Here is a 13,417-nt window from a genome sequence, read left to right on the forward strand (position 1 = left end):
CTTCCAGCAGGTGACAACACTTTGACAGCTACTGAAACCGGAGTGTTTGCTCTGACTTGGCGGGAACTGTCAAAGCTCCCGCCAAGTCAAAGCAAACAGCTGTGACCCATGGTGGGCACCTTGGGACATAGCAGGAGCCGGCTTTGGGTGTGGCGGTTCCCAGGGCCATGTATGGCTCCATGATGGGGGCAATGATTGCTTTAGCCCCGGAGCATTGGTGGTCCCGGGGGGCCAGGGGTTCACGATGGACCCCCTTTATTATGTTATTTCAGCCTCAGGGATGTGGCCATATGGGCTTCCCCCACTACAACTTACACTTTTGACCTGGGGAGGTGGTGGGCTCCCAGGCATTAATTTCATATTGAGCCCCGGGGAGGTGGTGGTCCCTGCGGCACGGGGGGGTCACCCGGCCCGCATATTGCAGTCTCATCACCCTGAGGAGGTGGTGGTCCCTGGGGCTAATACAAGGCTTAGGCCTTCTACCTATTACTTATTGTCCTATCACATCTAGTTTGAGGAGGTCAAACTAGGATGGGGATCTGCCATGAGGGACCTATAGGGCTTAGGCTGAATGTGTTCAACATCATCCTTAGTATTCAGCCAATTTTCATATGGGATTGGCTACCGCTTGCCTGTTCTTTGAGCTCTTTGTGAAACACCCTGTGTCTAATATGCAGAGACCTTATTCTTTCAGTCCCAGGCACCCCAAAGTCTGCCTAAATTTGGTCAAATGTTTTAAGGACCTAAGTGGCATAGAGGTCTCTCTACCCTTTTGCATCCTGCCAGCCTGCATATTGCCCCCCATCCATAGTACTGTGAAGTCTTCATTACCTATGAGTAGTGTGTGCAGAGGCAGAAAAGGTTGTGAGGCCCTTAATAATCATTACTGAGCCCCACAAAGCTAGGGAGGACCTGTCAATATGTGAGGAATATAACCATCACAATCTGTGCCTTTTTGCCAACCAAGCTGCTTTCCAGATTTGGTGGTTAGTTGGTTGGTGAAATATCATTACTTTTCCGCCCTGTTCTATTCGACCATAAATTACAGCTGTACTGTATGCTGGTAATGAAATGCATGTGGCATGCTGAATCCCACATCCTCTGATGAGCAGAACATTCTGGAACTAGTGTGGGTTTCTTCCCACGCCATACAAACTTATTGATAAGTCATTATGTTTCCTCCAAAGTGCCTTTGTGCCTGAAGAAGCTGCATCCTGTAAAAATCTAGTTAAAACTGTCATATTTGCCTAGCCAAGAAAATCCTCTAATGTGCCACTACTGTAGATCCATCTTTAGGATGCTTATAAGCTCACTGTAGATTCCCTGTGCTGTTTTCTCCAAGGAGGGAGATATTTTAAATCTTTGAAGAGCAATATGTCTTTTCTCTTTTCAAGTGGAAACCTCATCTGCAAGACCACTTTCTGCTATTCAAGGGCAGAAAGGTTCTGAATCTGTGAATTCTGCTAGTTAATTTTGAATCCAGAGGAAAGGTCGAACCACCTGTGCTCCTCCAGAAGAGGTGGCAATGAGGTGACCAAGTCTTTTAAGGCAACTTTCATGCTATCCACCTACATGAAAATGTTAGTCTTCTCTAGAGCTCTCACTCTTTATGCAAGTAATTCCCAATACAAGGCAAATAAGAGGGGTGACAGGGAGCATCCACTCCTAGTATGAAACAAGTCTGAGAATTCACCATTGACAGAGACCTTATCAACTGAATACCTATAGCTTCTTGTAGCCATATGTTGGCAAAAATTAAATTAAGGGTGTATGAAATTGATGTAATATGCTGTCACGTAATTAAACAAAACTTTTGCAAAAGTATGTGAAATGAACATTCTTCATTTTGGGCCATATTTTAGCACAAAATGGTCCCCACATCAATTTGTTAACACGAAGACACATTAAAAAAAAATTATTCACTCACCTTCTATTGTTCAGTGAAAAATGTTATGTTCAATGATGTGTCTCATGATAATTTTTTACACCGAATAGAGAATAATTATATAAAATTGTGTAATACTGTAATTTGAGTAATTTCAATTCAAGTGCAACACAAATTCCCAAAATTGCACAAATGAAACCAGGGTAGTTTCAATTTTGCCAAGCGAGCCAACACAAGAATCCTCCTGTGCATTTAGGAGGAATGGCCAATGTATCCTGGGAAATGTTGTTTCAGCATCAACAGAAAGGAGTAAGGCCATTTATTTTGTCCCTCAAACATTATCAAATACATAGATGAAATGTTTGAGCAGTTCCTCCCTAAAATAAACCCAGCTTGGTTTGGGTCAGTCATGATTTGCATCTTGGGGCCCAGTCACCTTTCCAGAATCCCCATAAAGAGTTTAACGTCCATATTTTATACATATAGTGGTTGAAAGGATGAACCACAGGGTTAAATCTTTTTGCAACCTGGAAAGGACCACTATCAGTTTCTCTGTTGTAGAATCAGCTTTAAGTCCCCAAATGAGTTGTACAGATGAACATGAACTGGAAACAGCATGTGACAGAAAGTTTTACTGAATATCTATGTGAAACTGTTGGGTCTCGGGGCCCCATGAGGTTGAAATTTGCGAATATTAATTTCACTTCATTATTGGTGATGTGTTTATCTAGTAAGGCAGCCTGGATATCTATAAGTCACACGAATGCCACACTCCAGAGATATCCCTAAATGACCACTATGTTCCCTTGCTCCATTGTATGCTACTCGTTATAGAAATACCTAAATGCATGTTTGAATTAAATATCTGCATTGACCACGACCCATGCTTTAGTTTTGATGGCCTTCCCCTTATTGTTTTGGCCCTAAGCTTGCAGGCCAGCAGCTTTCCTGCTTTATTCCTCCCTTTATAATATGCTTGCTTGACTCAGAGCAGTGTGTACTCAGCTCTGCCAGTGCCTAAAGCTCTAGACTTGGCATAGGCTCCCTCTAATTTGCAAGGGATCCATTGTTTTCTGGTCCTTTCATGAACCACCTTTTGTTCTCTTACCTATAGCTCAAGCTCCGCTTACTTTTTTCCTATTTCAATTGGTTTTGGGTGACAATTATATAAAAAATTCCCCAGGCAAACACCTTTAATGTTTGAAAGTGTGTGTATCCTTCAATCCTAAGCATCATTCTCCTTAAGGAATGACGCCATTGCTTCAGTCACGTGGAACTTACTTCTATCATTTTGCAGGAACCTATCTATAAAATGCCACCTCCCTAAAGACAACCAAACCTGGTGCATCCAAATTACCAGGTGAATTTGAGTGATCTCTGAAATAGAATCTGACCCCAATCGCCATCTCCTTTGTCCTGTTCATTAAGTGGGGGTGTAGTAAATCCTAGTTTGTTTCAATGGGATACAGGAGTTAGCTTAGCCTGTGGCTTGCAGACTTGTGCCCCCATCACCTAGTGACTTTTACCTTGCTTAGCTTGCTCTGTTTTAGCACATTTATTTAACTAAATCTTTTAAGATGGCTGCCTTGTTTTTATTTCGGCCCATGTTTTAGTTTGCGTTATCAGTGCCACCGCACTAAGGCGTCAATATCAAGCGACAAAGATAAACAACCTGTAGGTGTTCACTTGAGGTACTTTCCCTCTTCACACTTTTGAGGGAATTGTTTATATAAATTACTGTCCCAAGCATGCCTCATTATCTTTTGTTTGGGAACAGACCTACGTCAGGTGTCCAAACAGATCTGTATAAATCCTCCTCACTTAAACAGATAGTCAGAGGGATTCCGACCAGACGGCATCACTGCTATTGATGCTGCCCATCGCCATGATGCTGACCCAGTCTTCGTGTCCTTACGGAGTCTGAGCTAGAGACCTCATTCCAAGGAAATGAGGGTTGGGGGCTCTTCTCATGGACATGGCATTTTCAGATTAGGTTTAACATACCTAGCTCTCTTTTAGGTTACAGTTTAAGGCCTATCATGCTAGGGTATTAGCATGACTTCACATTTCGTATCTTTTCATGTTTTTGCAAGATGGTGAGGGTCTTTGTATTAATGACTCTTGTCTATACCATTCTGTTTCTTGCACTGTTCACTGTCTTAATCATTGCAGCCCATGCAACTTATCACACAATGCAGTTCTGCTAATCAAAACCTATTGAAACTTTACTGCATCTTCTTAATTGCCTGTGTTTGATTGAGACATGTTTTTTATGTGAGAAAGGGGAAATCTCTGTTTAACCATGACACTCCCTGAGATGTCACACTCTTGAGTCCATGCGTAAAGGCTGCCACAAATCACCTTTTACTATTTGGGGTTCTGGTGAGGTGCTGCTTGTGAGCCTGGAGGGTTGGGATGACAGTTGCGAGTTCTTGTAGGACTGGCATAGTCACCTACAAACATATGTGCTGTCATCCTTAAACCAGCAGTCTTGCCTAGAGAAAGAGTCCAACTATGACTGGGGGATCTCAGGAAGTAATCAAGCTGAGCATCTGGCTGCAGAGAAGAAAGGAAATTCTCTTCTCTCCTGGTGAATGCACCTGCATACATCTTTCAGACCTATTTCCTTCAGCCAGGCCTTGCAGCCCTGACAGAACTTGTTAAAATGTCACAATCTCCAGATTGAATGGCCCAATTTGCTGACCAGGTTAAGCTTGCTCCCTCTTATAAAGTCTTTATCTGGGGATTGGATTATATAGGCCAACCCCAACCTAAAGAACTTTTCTTGGCCCTCATTCCTAGTATAATGGAAGCCAGAGTAAATGTATAGTCAACCCAAGCTACACTGTTGGCAAGGGGAAACGCCCTGAAGGCCGACTCCGGAACAACGAAGTCGTGGGCATCGAAAGCGGAACTACGCTTTCCTTAACCACGACTTCGTTGTTTTGTGCCTTAACCACGCATGTGCTGAACAACGCACATGCGTGGTTAAGGCACAAACAAGGGAGTCGGCTGAGGAGGACGATGCGACGAGTCAGGTAAGTTGGGCCGGGGTGGGGGGTTGGGGTTTTAGGGGCGGGGGTCGGGGTATTTTTTGTTTTAGGGGTGGGGTGGGGCGTTGGGGTTTTAGTTTTGGAGCGGGGTGGGGGGTCGGGGTATTTTTAGTTTTAGGGGCGGGGGTGGGGGGTTTGGGGTTTTAGTTTTAGGGGTGGGAGTGGGGGGTAGGGGTATTTTTTGTTTTAGGGGCGGGATGGGGGGTTGGGGTTTTAGTTTTAGGGGCGGGATGGGGGGTCGGGTATTTTTAGTTTTAGGGGCGGGGTCGGTGGTTGGGTTTTAGTTTTAGGGGTGGGGGTGGGGGGTCGGGTCAGGTAAGAGGGGCGGGTGGGGGGTCGGGGTATTTTTAGATTTATGGGCGGGGGTTAGGGTTTTTGTTTTAGGGGCAGGGGTGGGGAGTCAGGTCAAGTAAGCGGGGCGGGGTGGGGGGTCGGGGTATTTTTAGTTTTAGGGGCAGGGTTGGGGGGTTGGGGTTTTAGTTTTAGTTTTAGGGGTGGGGTGGGGGGTCGGGGTATTTTTAGTTTTAAGGATGGGGTGGGGGTGGGGGGTCAGGGTTGTGGTATTTTTAGTTTTAGGGGCGGGGGTTGGGGTTTTAGTTTTAGGGGCAGGGGCGAGGGGTCGGGGTATTTTTTGTTTTGGGGCGGGGTTGGGGTGGTTTTAGGGGTGGGGGTTGGGGTAGTTTAGGTTTTAGGGATGAGGTGGGGGTTGGGGTTGTTTTAGGGGTGGGTGTTGGGGTAGTTTAGGTTTTAGGGATGGGGTGGGAGTTGGGGTTGTTTTAGGGGTATGGTTTGGGGTGGTTTTAGGTGTTAGGGGTGGGTTGGGGGGGTCGGGTAATTTTAGGGGCGGGGTGGAGGGTTGGGGGTCTCGGTTTAGGGGCAGGGTGAGGGGGCTTGGAGTAGTTTTAGGGTGGGGGTTGGGGTACTTTAGGTTTCAGGGATGGGGTGGGGGTTGGGGTTGTTTTAGGTTTTGGGGTAGGGTGGGGGTTGCAGTAATTTTAGGGAGGAGGTGGGGGGTTGTGGTAGTTTTAGGGGCAAGGGTGGGGGTTGGTGTGGTTTTAGGGGGGGCTGTGGTAATTTTTAGGGGTGGGGGACCTGGGGGAACGCATGCTGGAACAATGCATGCCTATCACTAATGTCTTTACCAGGAATGCCTTTACAACAAAAAATCGTTGTTAAGGCATTCGTGGTAAAGGCATTAGTGGTAACAACGAGGTCATTGTTCCGACCTCGTTGTTCAGGCATGCGTTGTTCCGGCAGGCTTGGTTCCAACATATATTCATTGGTGAGTGCCTTCCTGCTGGAGTCAGCTACAAATTCTTTAATGTCTGCTTTGAATGAGGTACGTAGCATGATGGCCAGGCCTCCCTTTTTCTTAAGATCAGATAATAGTGTTGGAAACATCTTGAGCACATATGGGACCTGCCTTTTTTAACACAATTGTTCTCTTGTAATAGACAGGTATAATTTTTGGACTCTCTCAGAGCTGAAAACACAGCAAACCTCTTCATGAGTGCATTGAGTCCTCATACATGTAGGGTCATTATTTTAAGCAGTTCCTCCTGTTTGTAATGAAAAGGATGAGGGTTTGTGTCAGGCTGGCGTATTGGCAATGTGCATTTATTATGTTACTCATAGAGGGGAGACCAGAAGCACTAACCTGCACCATAGTGACTGGTGGGCCCCCCTTTCCTCCAACCTCAACATCACAGTTAAACCACTGGAATAGCAACAAAATGTCATGTCCCATTCCTGTGGATCCAAGATGATTATCAATACCTCTTCCATCATAAATGCACATGAGTTTTCAAACAACAGTATTCACACTACCTGTTCCCTGAAGCTCTCTCTGCCCCCCACCGTCCGGCTGGGTCCTATTCAGACCTCCCGTCATCACTGTCACTACCTGACAACAGTCCTTGTCCTATTTTACCCAAATTGAAGCTGACTAGAGTTCATCCCTCAAGCCGGGATGGCAGTGGTGAGCATGCCCTTAGAGATGAGAAGGGATCGTTCACTCTCAGATGCAATGATTCCACTGTAATGTTTATTCCTTGATTTTTGTTTTGAACTCTCTGCCAGTTCTATGTTCCATAGATTTTGGGCTACTGTGTGTAGACAACGACCTAGGGACATGGATGTATCTGACAAGTCTGCGCACCCGTGATGTTTCTTACTTCAGTGCACTTGATGTAGATACCCGCCAGAAAGGGATTTGTCTGAAGGCAGGCCCAACAGGCCCCATACCCTTCACGTTTTATTGTCAGTATCTCAGTCACTAGCAAAACCTTTCCTCCAAAGTGGTCTGTTAGGTGGCCCAAAGTTGACAGGCAGATGTATTTCATAAGTATGTTCGAACTCAGATCCATTTCAAAGGGATATATTTATCCGAGCAAGTTTTATAATGTATAATGTATTCATGTGAAACAAAATTATATGAAAACCGAATATAGGAGCAAAAAAAGCATAACTGGTTCCTACAAATTGTGATATGCCTAAGACAATCAATAGCCCATTATATAAATACATTATTTCCAATTCCTTAGGGTTTCATTGACAATTTAAAATGTGAAATTGTATGCTAATAATGAAAGTAATTTTGTACCAAGTTTAATAGTACAATTTTCATAAAAACGTAATCACAACGTTTTATGAAAGTGAGCTAAACTGTTGTGTACTTTCCGATACCGATGGTACTATTTTATTTTAAAATGACAAATGATGTAGCTATGTATGCATTGTTCAACAAGCTCTGTTACATAAGACAATTATTCAAATACCGCATGTAAATATTAAGGTAATATGTCGAACAGTGTGTTTGATAAAGAAAGTGGGTTTTTCGAATTATTATTTTTTTCTTCATAGCAAAGTGCGGTGGTATACTGACAAGCGTGACTGGTGTGATACTAACGCCTGGATTTCCTGGGAATTATCGCAGCAATTTAGACTGCACATGGAAGATTATTTTACCAATTGGATATGGTAAGAAACAGTTAATTCTGCATATGCGTGTAACTACAGTTTGTGTTAAAATGTTAGTGCTAACTGCAGCACTGTGAGGTTCGCCGTTCATTAAATTAATTAGTGGCTTTTGTTTCCATGGCTTTTGTTCCTCTGCCGCAGCACATTTGTAGAACGCCGCACAATGAAATAAACCCATTCTGATGCGTGACATTTGAGATGCGCACATTATAGTACTGTTACATATGAGACTCCGCCTGCTTCCGGGACTTTCACCTTTTACTGTTTTTCAACGCATTTTCCCTGACTCAGACATGCTAACTCTTCTTAGAAAAAAACCCTCATCCTTTCTTTCTTTAAATGTTTCCACTGTGATTTAAAATGTGGTTCCTCTGATGCACTTGTAGTTAATTATATAATATTCCCTTTACTTTTTGTGGTCATGCAATGCCTAGTTTTAACGGCATCGCTTGTAATTGTTTGGATAAGTGCACAGCAAATCTAGCTCTCTTCACTTGTACATTTTTCTGTGTTCTCAATGCAATCAATATGTACAGAAAAGCGTGAGTGGAGATTGCAGGAGTACACAGCCACCACCCACAGGGAGATCTCAGAAAGGCAGGGATTATTGCTTTATTTGACATTTCATTGTCTAAAACCCCTATGGGGTGGTATGAACCTGACACAGGTTTTAACCTTCAAGAAGACAAGTGCATATTTGCAAGAAATCTTAAAACATAGCTCTTCTGATATATCATACTGTATAGTATTGTAAGACTATATTGTATAATATTGTAAGTGAACTGCAGTAAACGATTAATGTAGAATTCAGTACATATTTCCTTTTATATGGCATAAAGGTGCTGCAACGCCCCTTTATGGTAATGTTTTTGTCAACATTTTACCTATGTCATGCGAGACTTTGTGATAAATTGCACTGTATTCAGTGTCAGGCTGGGGAACCAAAAGCAGCTCTGGGAAACATGCTCAAATTAGCCCTCTCACAGCTTTTCCTCTCTGTCTCTCCCTTTTCATCCATCCTTCAAGCCAGTCGTTCTCTCTCTTTTTCTCTCTTATTGTTCTTCCCGCTTTCTGACTGATTTCTCTCTAACCTGCCCCTCTCTCCCCATGTCTCTTTTATGAAGCATCTCTATGCCTACCTAGAGCTGTTAACCTTGGGGAGCTGGGGAAAGTGGCTGGGGCTCTAAGAGCGGCCCTGGGCTTTTAAAATCGGCCTCCTAGGGCTCCAGCCCACAGGGGAAATGCCCGGTGAAAGGAAAGACCTGTCCGGCCCTGACTGCATTACAATGTAATATTCTTAAAACAAAGCCACATCTTAAATTATTTTGAGATAAGGGCCCGAATCAACAGTACAGTGGAAGTTATTATTTCAGTCTACAATACCACAGCGGGTCAATGTGGTCGTGGGAGTCTAAGATTATACTCAAATTGTAATAGTGCCACATCAGGTTAGAGTATATTCCCTGGCATAATGCACTGCCGACAGATTATAACACTATCAATCAAGCTATGGGAAAGTTAAGAGGTCTGGTTTAAATTTGCTAATCTCTGGAAGATGCCACTGCTCATTCACTAGCACAAGCGTTTACTAAATGATTATGTTGCTTCATCAGCATAAGTGTGTCGCACTACAGGTTTGCACTAGCAAACAAGTGAAATGGAAAATGTAAATAATGTGGTTTATGGAAATCTTAGACACAAATGTGTTTGTAAGGAACTAAATTTAGGTAATATTTTCTACATGAGAGACAATGCAGGTAAGGCCTTGGCAGAATATTTGCAGACACAATCATCTCAACATTATCTGCATAAACATGGCTGCACTCAGAGGGATGGTGGCCTGCTGGTGTCAGAAGACCACCATGTCTGTGACTGCTTTTAAATAAAGCAGTTTTTTTTTAGTGTTTTTTTTTTAATGCAGCCCATTTTCCTTAAAAAAGAAAAAAAAAAAAAGGTTTCTTTCCATTTCTTCAGAGCAGGCAGTGGGCCGTGAAACCACTGCCTGCTCAGAAAAAATATTTGCGCTGCCATTTACAAAGGGGAAGGGGTGCCAGGGGTACCCCTTCCCGTTTGCGAATGCACTGCAAATGCTAGTTTATCAAAGAATGATTTTCTTTCAAAGTAACAGATGATATTAAGCACTTCCATACATATTTCATTGATCAGACTTAGAGTACGATATTTTAATAATAAAGATCTTATTGCTTTTAGATGGCAAGCCCATCTTTCCAACATGGCGATGGCATTAACCAAATCGACCGTGCCTCGTGGTGAAAACAGATTACATTTTACATTACAATAGAAGTTCTTTCTATGACACTGATACAATACCCAGTAGCAGATTTGAGAGATGTATAGTCACTGAGCTCCTGGTCTCAAAGTCTACCTTGCATTTAGAAAAAGGTCTTCCAAATAGCTGTACGGTCAACTCAGGCTTGCAAAGAGAGACTACCCTTCACATCTCTTTCAGTGCACTGCATCCCTTGAGCTCGGCAATATTTACCACCTGAGAATATTATGTAAGAAATGAGTAAAAGAAAGAAGACATGTTCAATAAATTATAAATGACTGACCAAAATGGTCAGTGTAACTCTGTAAATGCATATCAGTGTGATCAAATGATGCATGTGCCTTCACAGCAACATCGGACAACATGTGCAGAATTGTTACATGTTATTAAAGGCATTTTCAGGAGACATAGCCTGAAATAAGGCCTAACGAGTCATGAAAGGCAGGGCTTCTGCACCACCAACTGTTTCTGCTGTAACCCCAGAGGAAACATCTATCAATGCAATACCAGTAGCATCCACCACCCAAATATGTGAGTGTAGGAAATGCTCTTAGTAGACGAGCTGAGTGTCTTTTCGTGGGAGGCTGCTATATACAGTGTTGAAATTAGGAAATCAAACACACTATTAAGAACAGGTTAAGATATGGAAATATAGCATGAATGGTAAATGTATTATTACTTGTGACCTGTATTGTGAACAATAAGAGAGACTATTGGAGAAGCACTAAGGGCCTCCTTTACAAGCCCCAAGCAGCACTCTCTGCCACTGGAGTATCATTTGTTTTATGATCCAGTGGCGCAGTGTGCCAGTCCATATTTACAAGGCCACGTAGAGTAATTTTACGTGGCTTTTTATGGCCTTGTATATTGGACCCCTTTCATGCATAACTCTGCGTAAAAGGGGCATTCCATGGGTCTTGCCGTGGGTGTTACCACATAACACCCATGGAATCTGATGCATTCCCAGATTTGCAAGCCTGGGAATGCGTCAGATTTCTACACCACCTCAGGCGTGGCATTAAAGTAGTGCAGCAGGGAGAAATAACATTATTTCGCCCCTTTTTTCCTCTTTCTATGTGTTGTACATTCTGCAGCACACATAGGGGAAAACAACATTAATGACGCAGCGCCATGCTACGTCATTTTTTTGCAAATGAGCCCCTGAGTGTGAAGCAAACATGAGTACAAAAGTTATTTTTAAACCCAGTACAACTACAGTCAATGATTGTATAGACATAACCAATTGAGCCTAAAATACAATGGAGGATCAATTGACTAACACTGGAAATATCAGCACTGACAAGTGACAGAAGTTTTACCCTCCAACATTGGGATATCAGTGTGGCATGGAAGCAACCTAAACACATGCTTCAGTGTTTTTCAGTGAGTAGTAGTCAGTCAGCTGAGTGAAGCAGTTCCTGCGAAGGAGTAGGAAATGTGCATGCAGGCATTTAGTATATAGGATTCATGTCCTACATTATGAAGTGTTGCAATCATACAAACATGCGGTTAGCCAGTGTATTCTTTTTACAATTTGTGAAGACCTGGAATAGATGAACACTAATGGAATCCAACACAGCATTGTCATCTATATATATATACACACATTAGTGCCTATCCCCCACCAAGGCAACTTATACTTACAAAGTTCATGAGGCTTAAGCAATTCAGTATCAGTTTAGCATTAGGCGTGAGGCAAGGTTATTGTAATATCCTTTACATGATGAAACAGTAGGTTTTGCCACCTAACAAGGCATGGCACATTAGAGACCATATTACTGAATGTGTCACTAGGATGCCACATATGAATGATACCCTTTTTGTTTCCCTGGAGTACTTTGGCATTTCCAAAGGAACTTCAGACAATGGATTGTGTTGGCATATATTTTTCACCTGCATACACCCTGAAGGATATTCACATAATTTGCATTGAAGTGTGGTCTTAAGAAAATGAAGTGCATTTGCCATTGTACTTGCACCATATTAAGTACATGGGTGTCCGGGAAAACAGCCCACCAGGAGGTGCCTTAACTGTATGCTACATGTGACGTGGCATACAATCAGTTCACCTCAAGGGTGACCCTTTTTGAGGCAGAACAGGGGTCTTAGGGAAGCAAAGGTATCCCCCTAAGTTGGGTACAATTTTACACAACACACACTACCTGCCCCCTCCTCAATATGCTGTCATTCCCTTTGCTTTGATTGATGGATCTGGAAGTCTGAAACCTGTAGTCTACCATTCCTTTCAATACTGCCATCTCTTGAGTGCGAGTACAACTATTTTTCTACTCTTGGGACACACTAATCCTATCTGCACTTGCTCCGGGCACAGACAGAGATAGGGCCCCATGACACATAATGTGGGCCTTTTTTGGGGAGGACTTCACCAAACTCCTCCCTTTTTAATCTACTCCGTTTCTGCATTTACCACTACCCACCATTAAACCCTAAAATTACACATTCCTCCCTCTAGCTATATACCCCCCCCTAAACTTAATATAAAATTATTTTTTGGGGGACCCTCCAAACCCTCTTTTCTTAATTTGCTCCTAATCTTCCTTTAGCACTATCTACTCTTACACTCTAAAATTGCTCTTACCACCCTTTACCAATACTCACCCCAAACCCTAACCTTTATATTTAATTCATTACTGTTTTGGTGGGGGCCTGTAACCCCTTTTTAGTTTACTCCTACCTTCTTCTAACCTTCCATCAGCACTACCCACTGTAAATCCCTGAAATGACCTGTACCACCTTTTACCTAAAACTACCCTTACTGAGTGTGTTGTACCATTTCTTTTTGTAGCCATTTATTCAGCAGAACGTGTACAACATGAAAAAAGTAATAACTGGCATTACCTGTGTGTTATGAGCACACTCTAGTATATGCATGAAATAAATAGATTGGGGAAGTTAACAGCTTGCTAATGAAGAAATTACATGCAAAACTGCATAGTGCCAAAGACCCACCATGCAAAATGTAGATGAAATAAATTGTAGCAGTTGTCTTATTCCTAACCAGTATTTACTGCTGAGTGTGCATTTCACACAAACAATAATGAGCAAAGTTAAATATGTAAGTGCATGCTGTGGTCACTTGTCTGGTTATGGCATTTGAGAAATTACTTTCCTAAGCCATAATGTATTAATGGCACATCACTAATGCTAATAACATCAGACAGGAGCTCTTCCACAATTCTCAAAATGTGT

General features: G+C 42.7%; 1 protein-coding gene across 1 annotated transcript in view; it reads left to right on the plus strand.

Annotated features, from left to right (window-relative positions):
- CSMD1 (CUB and Sushi multiple domains 1) overlaps positions 1–13,417 on the plus strand; it is a 5,088,256-nt gene that overhangs the window by 3,831,817 nt on the left and 1,243,022 nt on the right. The window contains exon 40 of the mRNA XM_069235813.1: positions 7,801–7,917. Within this exon, the coding sequence (XP_069091914.1) occupies positions 7,801–7,917 (117 nt within the window). The remainder of the gene's footprint in view (positions 1–7,800; positions 7,918–13,417) is intronic.

Source organism: Pleurodeles waltl, chromosome 5 (genome assembly GCF_031143425.1).
Source record: "Pleurodeles waltl isolate 20211129_DDA chromosome 5, aPleWal1.hap1.20221129, whole genome shotgun sequence".
In the NCBI taxonomy this organism is placed as follows: Eukaryota; Metazoa; Chordata; class Amphibia; order Caudata; family Salamandridae; genus Pleurodeles; species Pleurodeles waltl.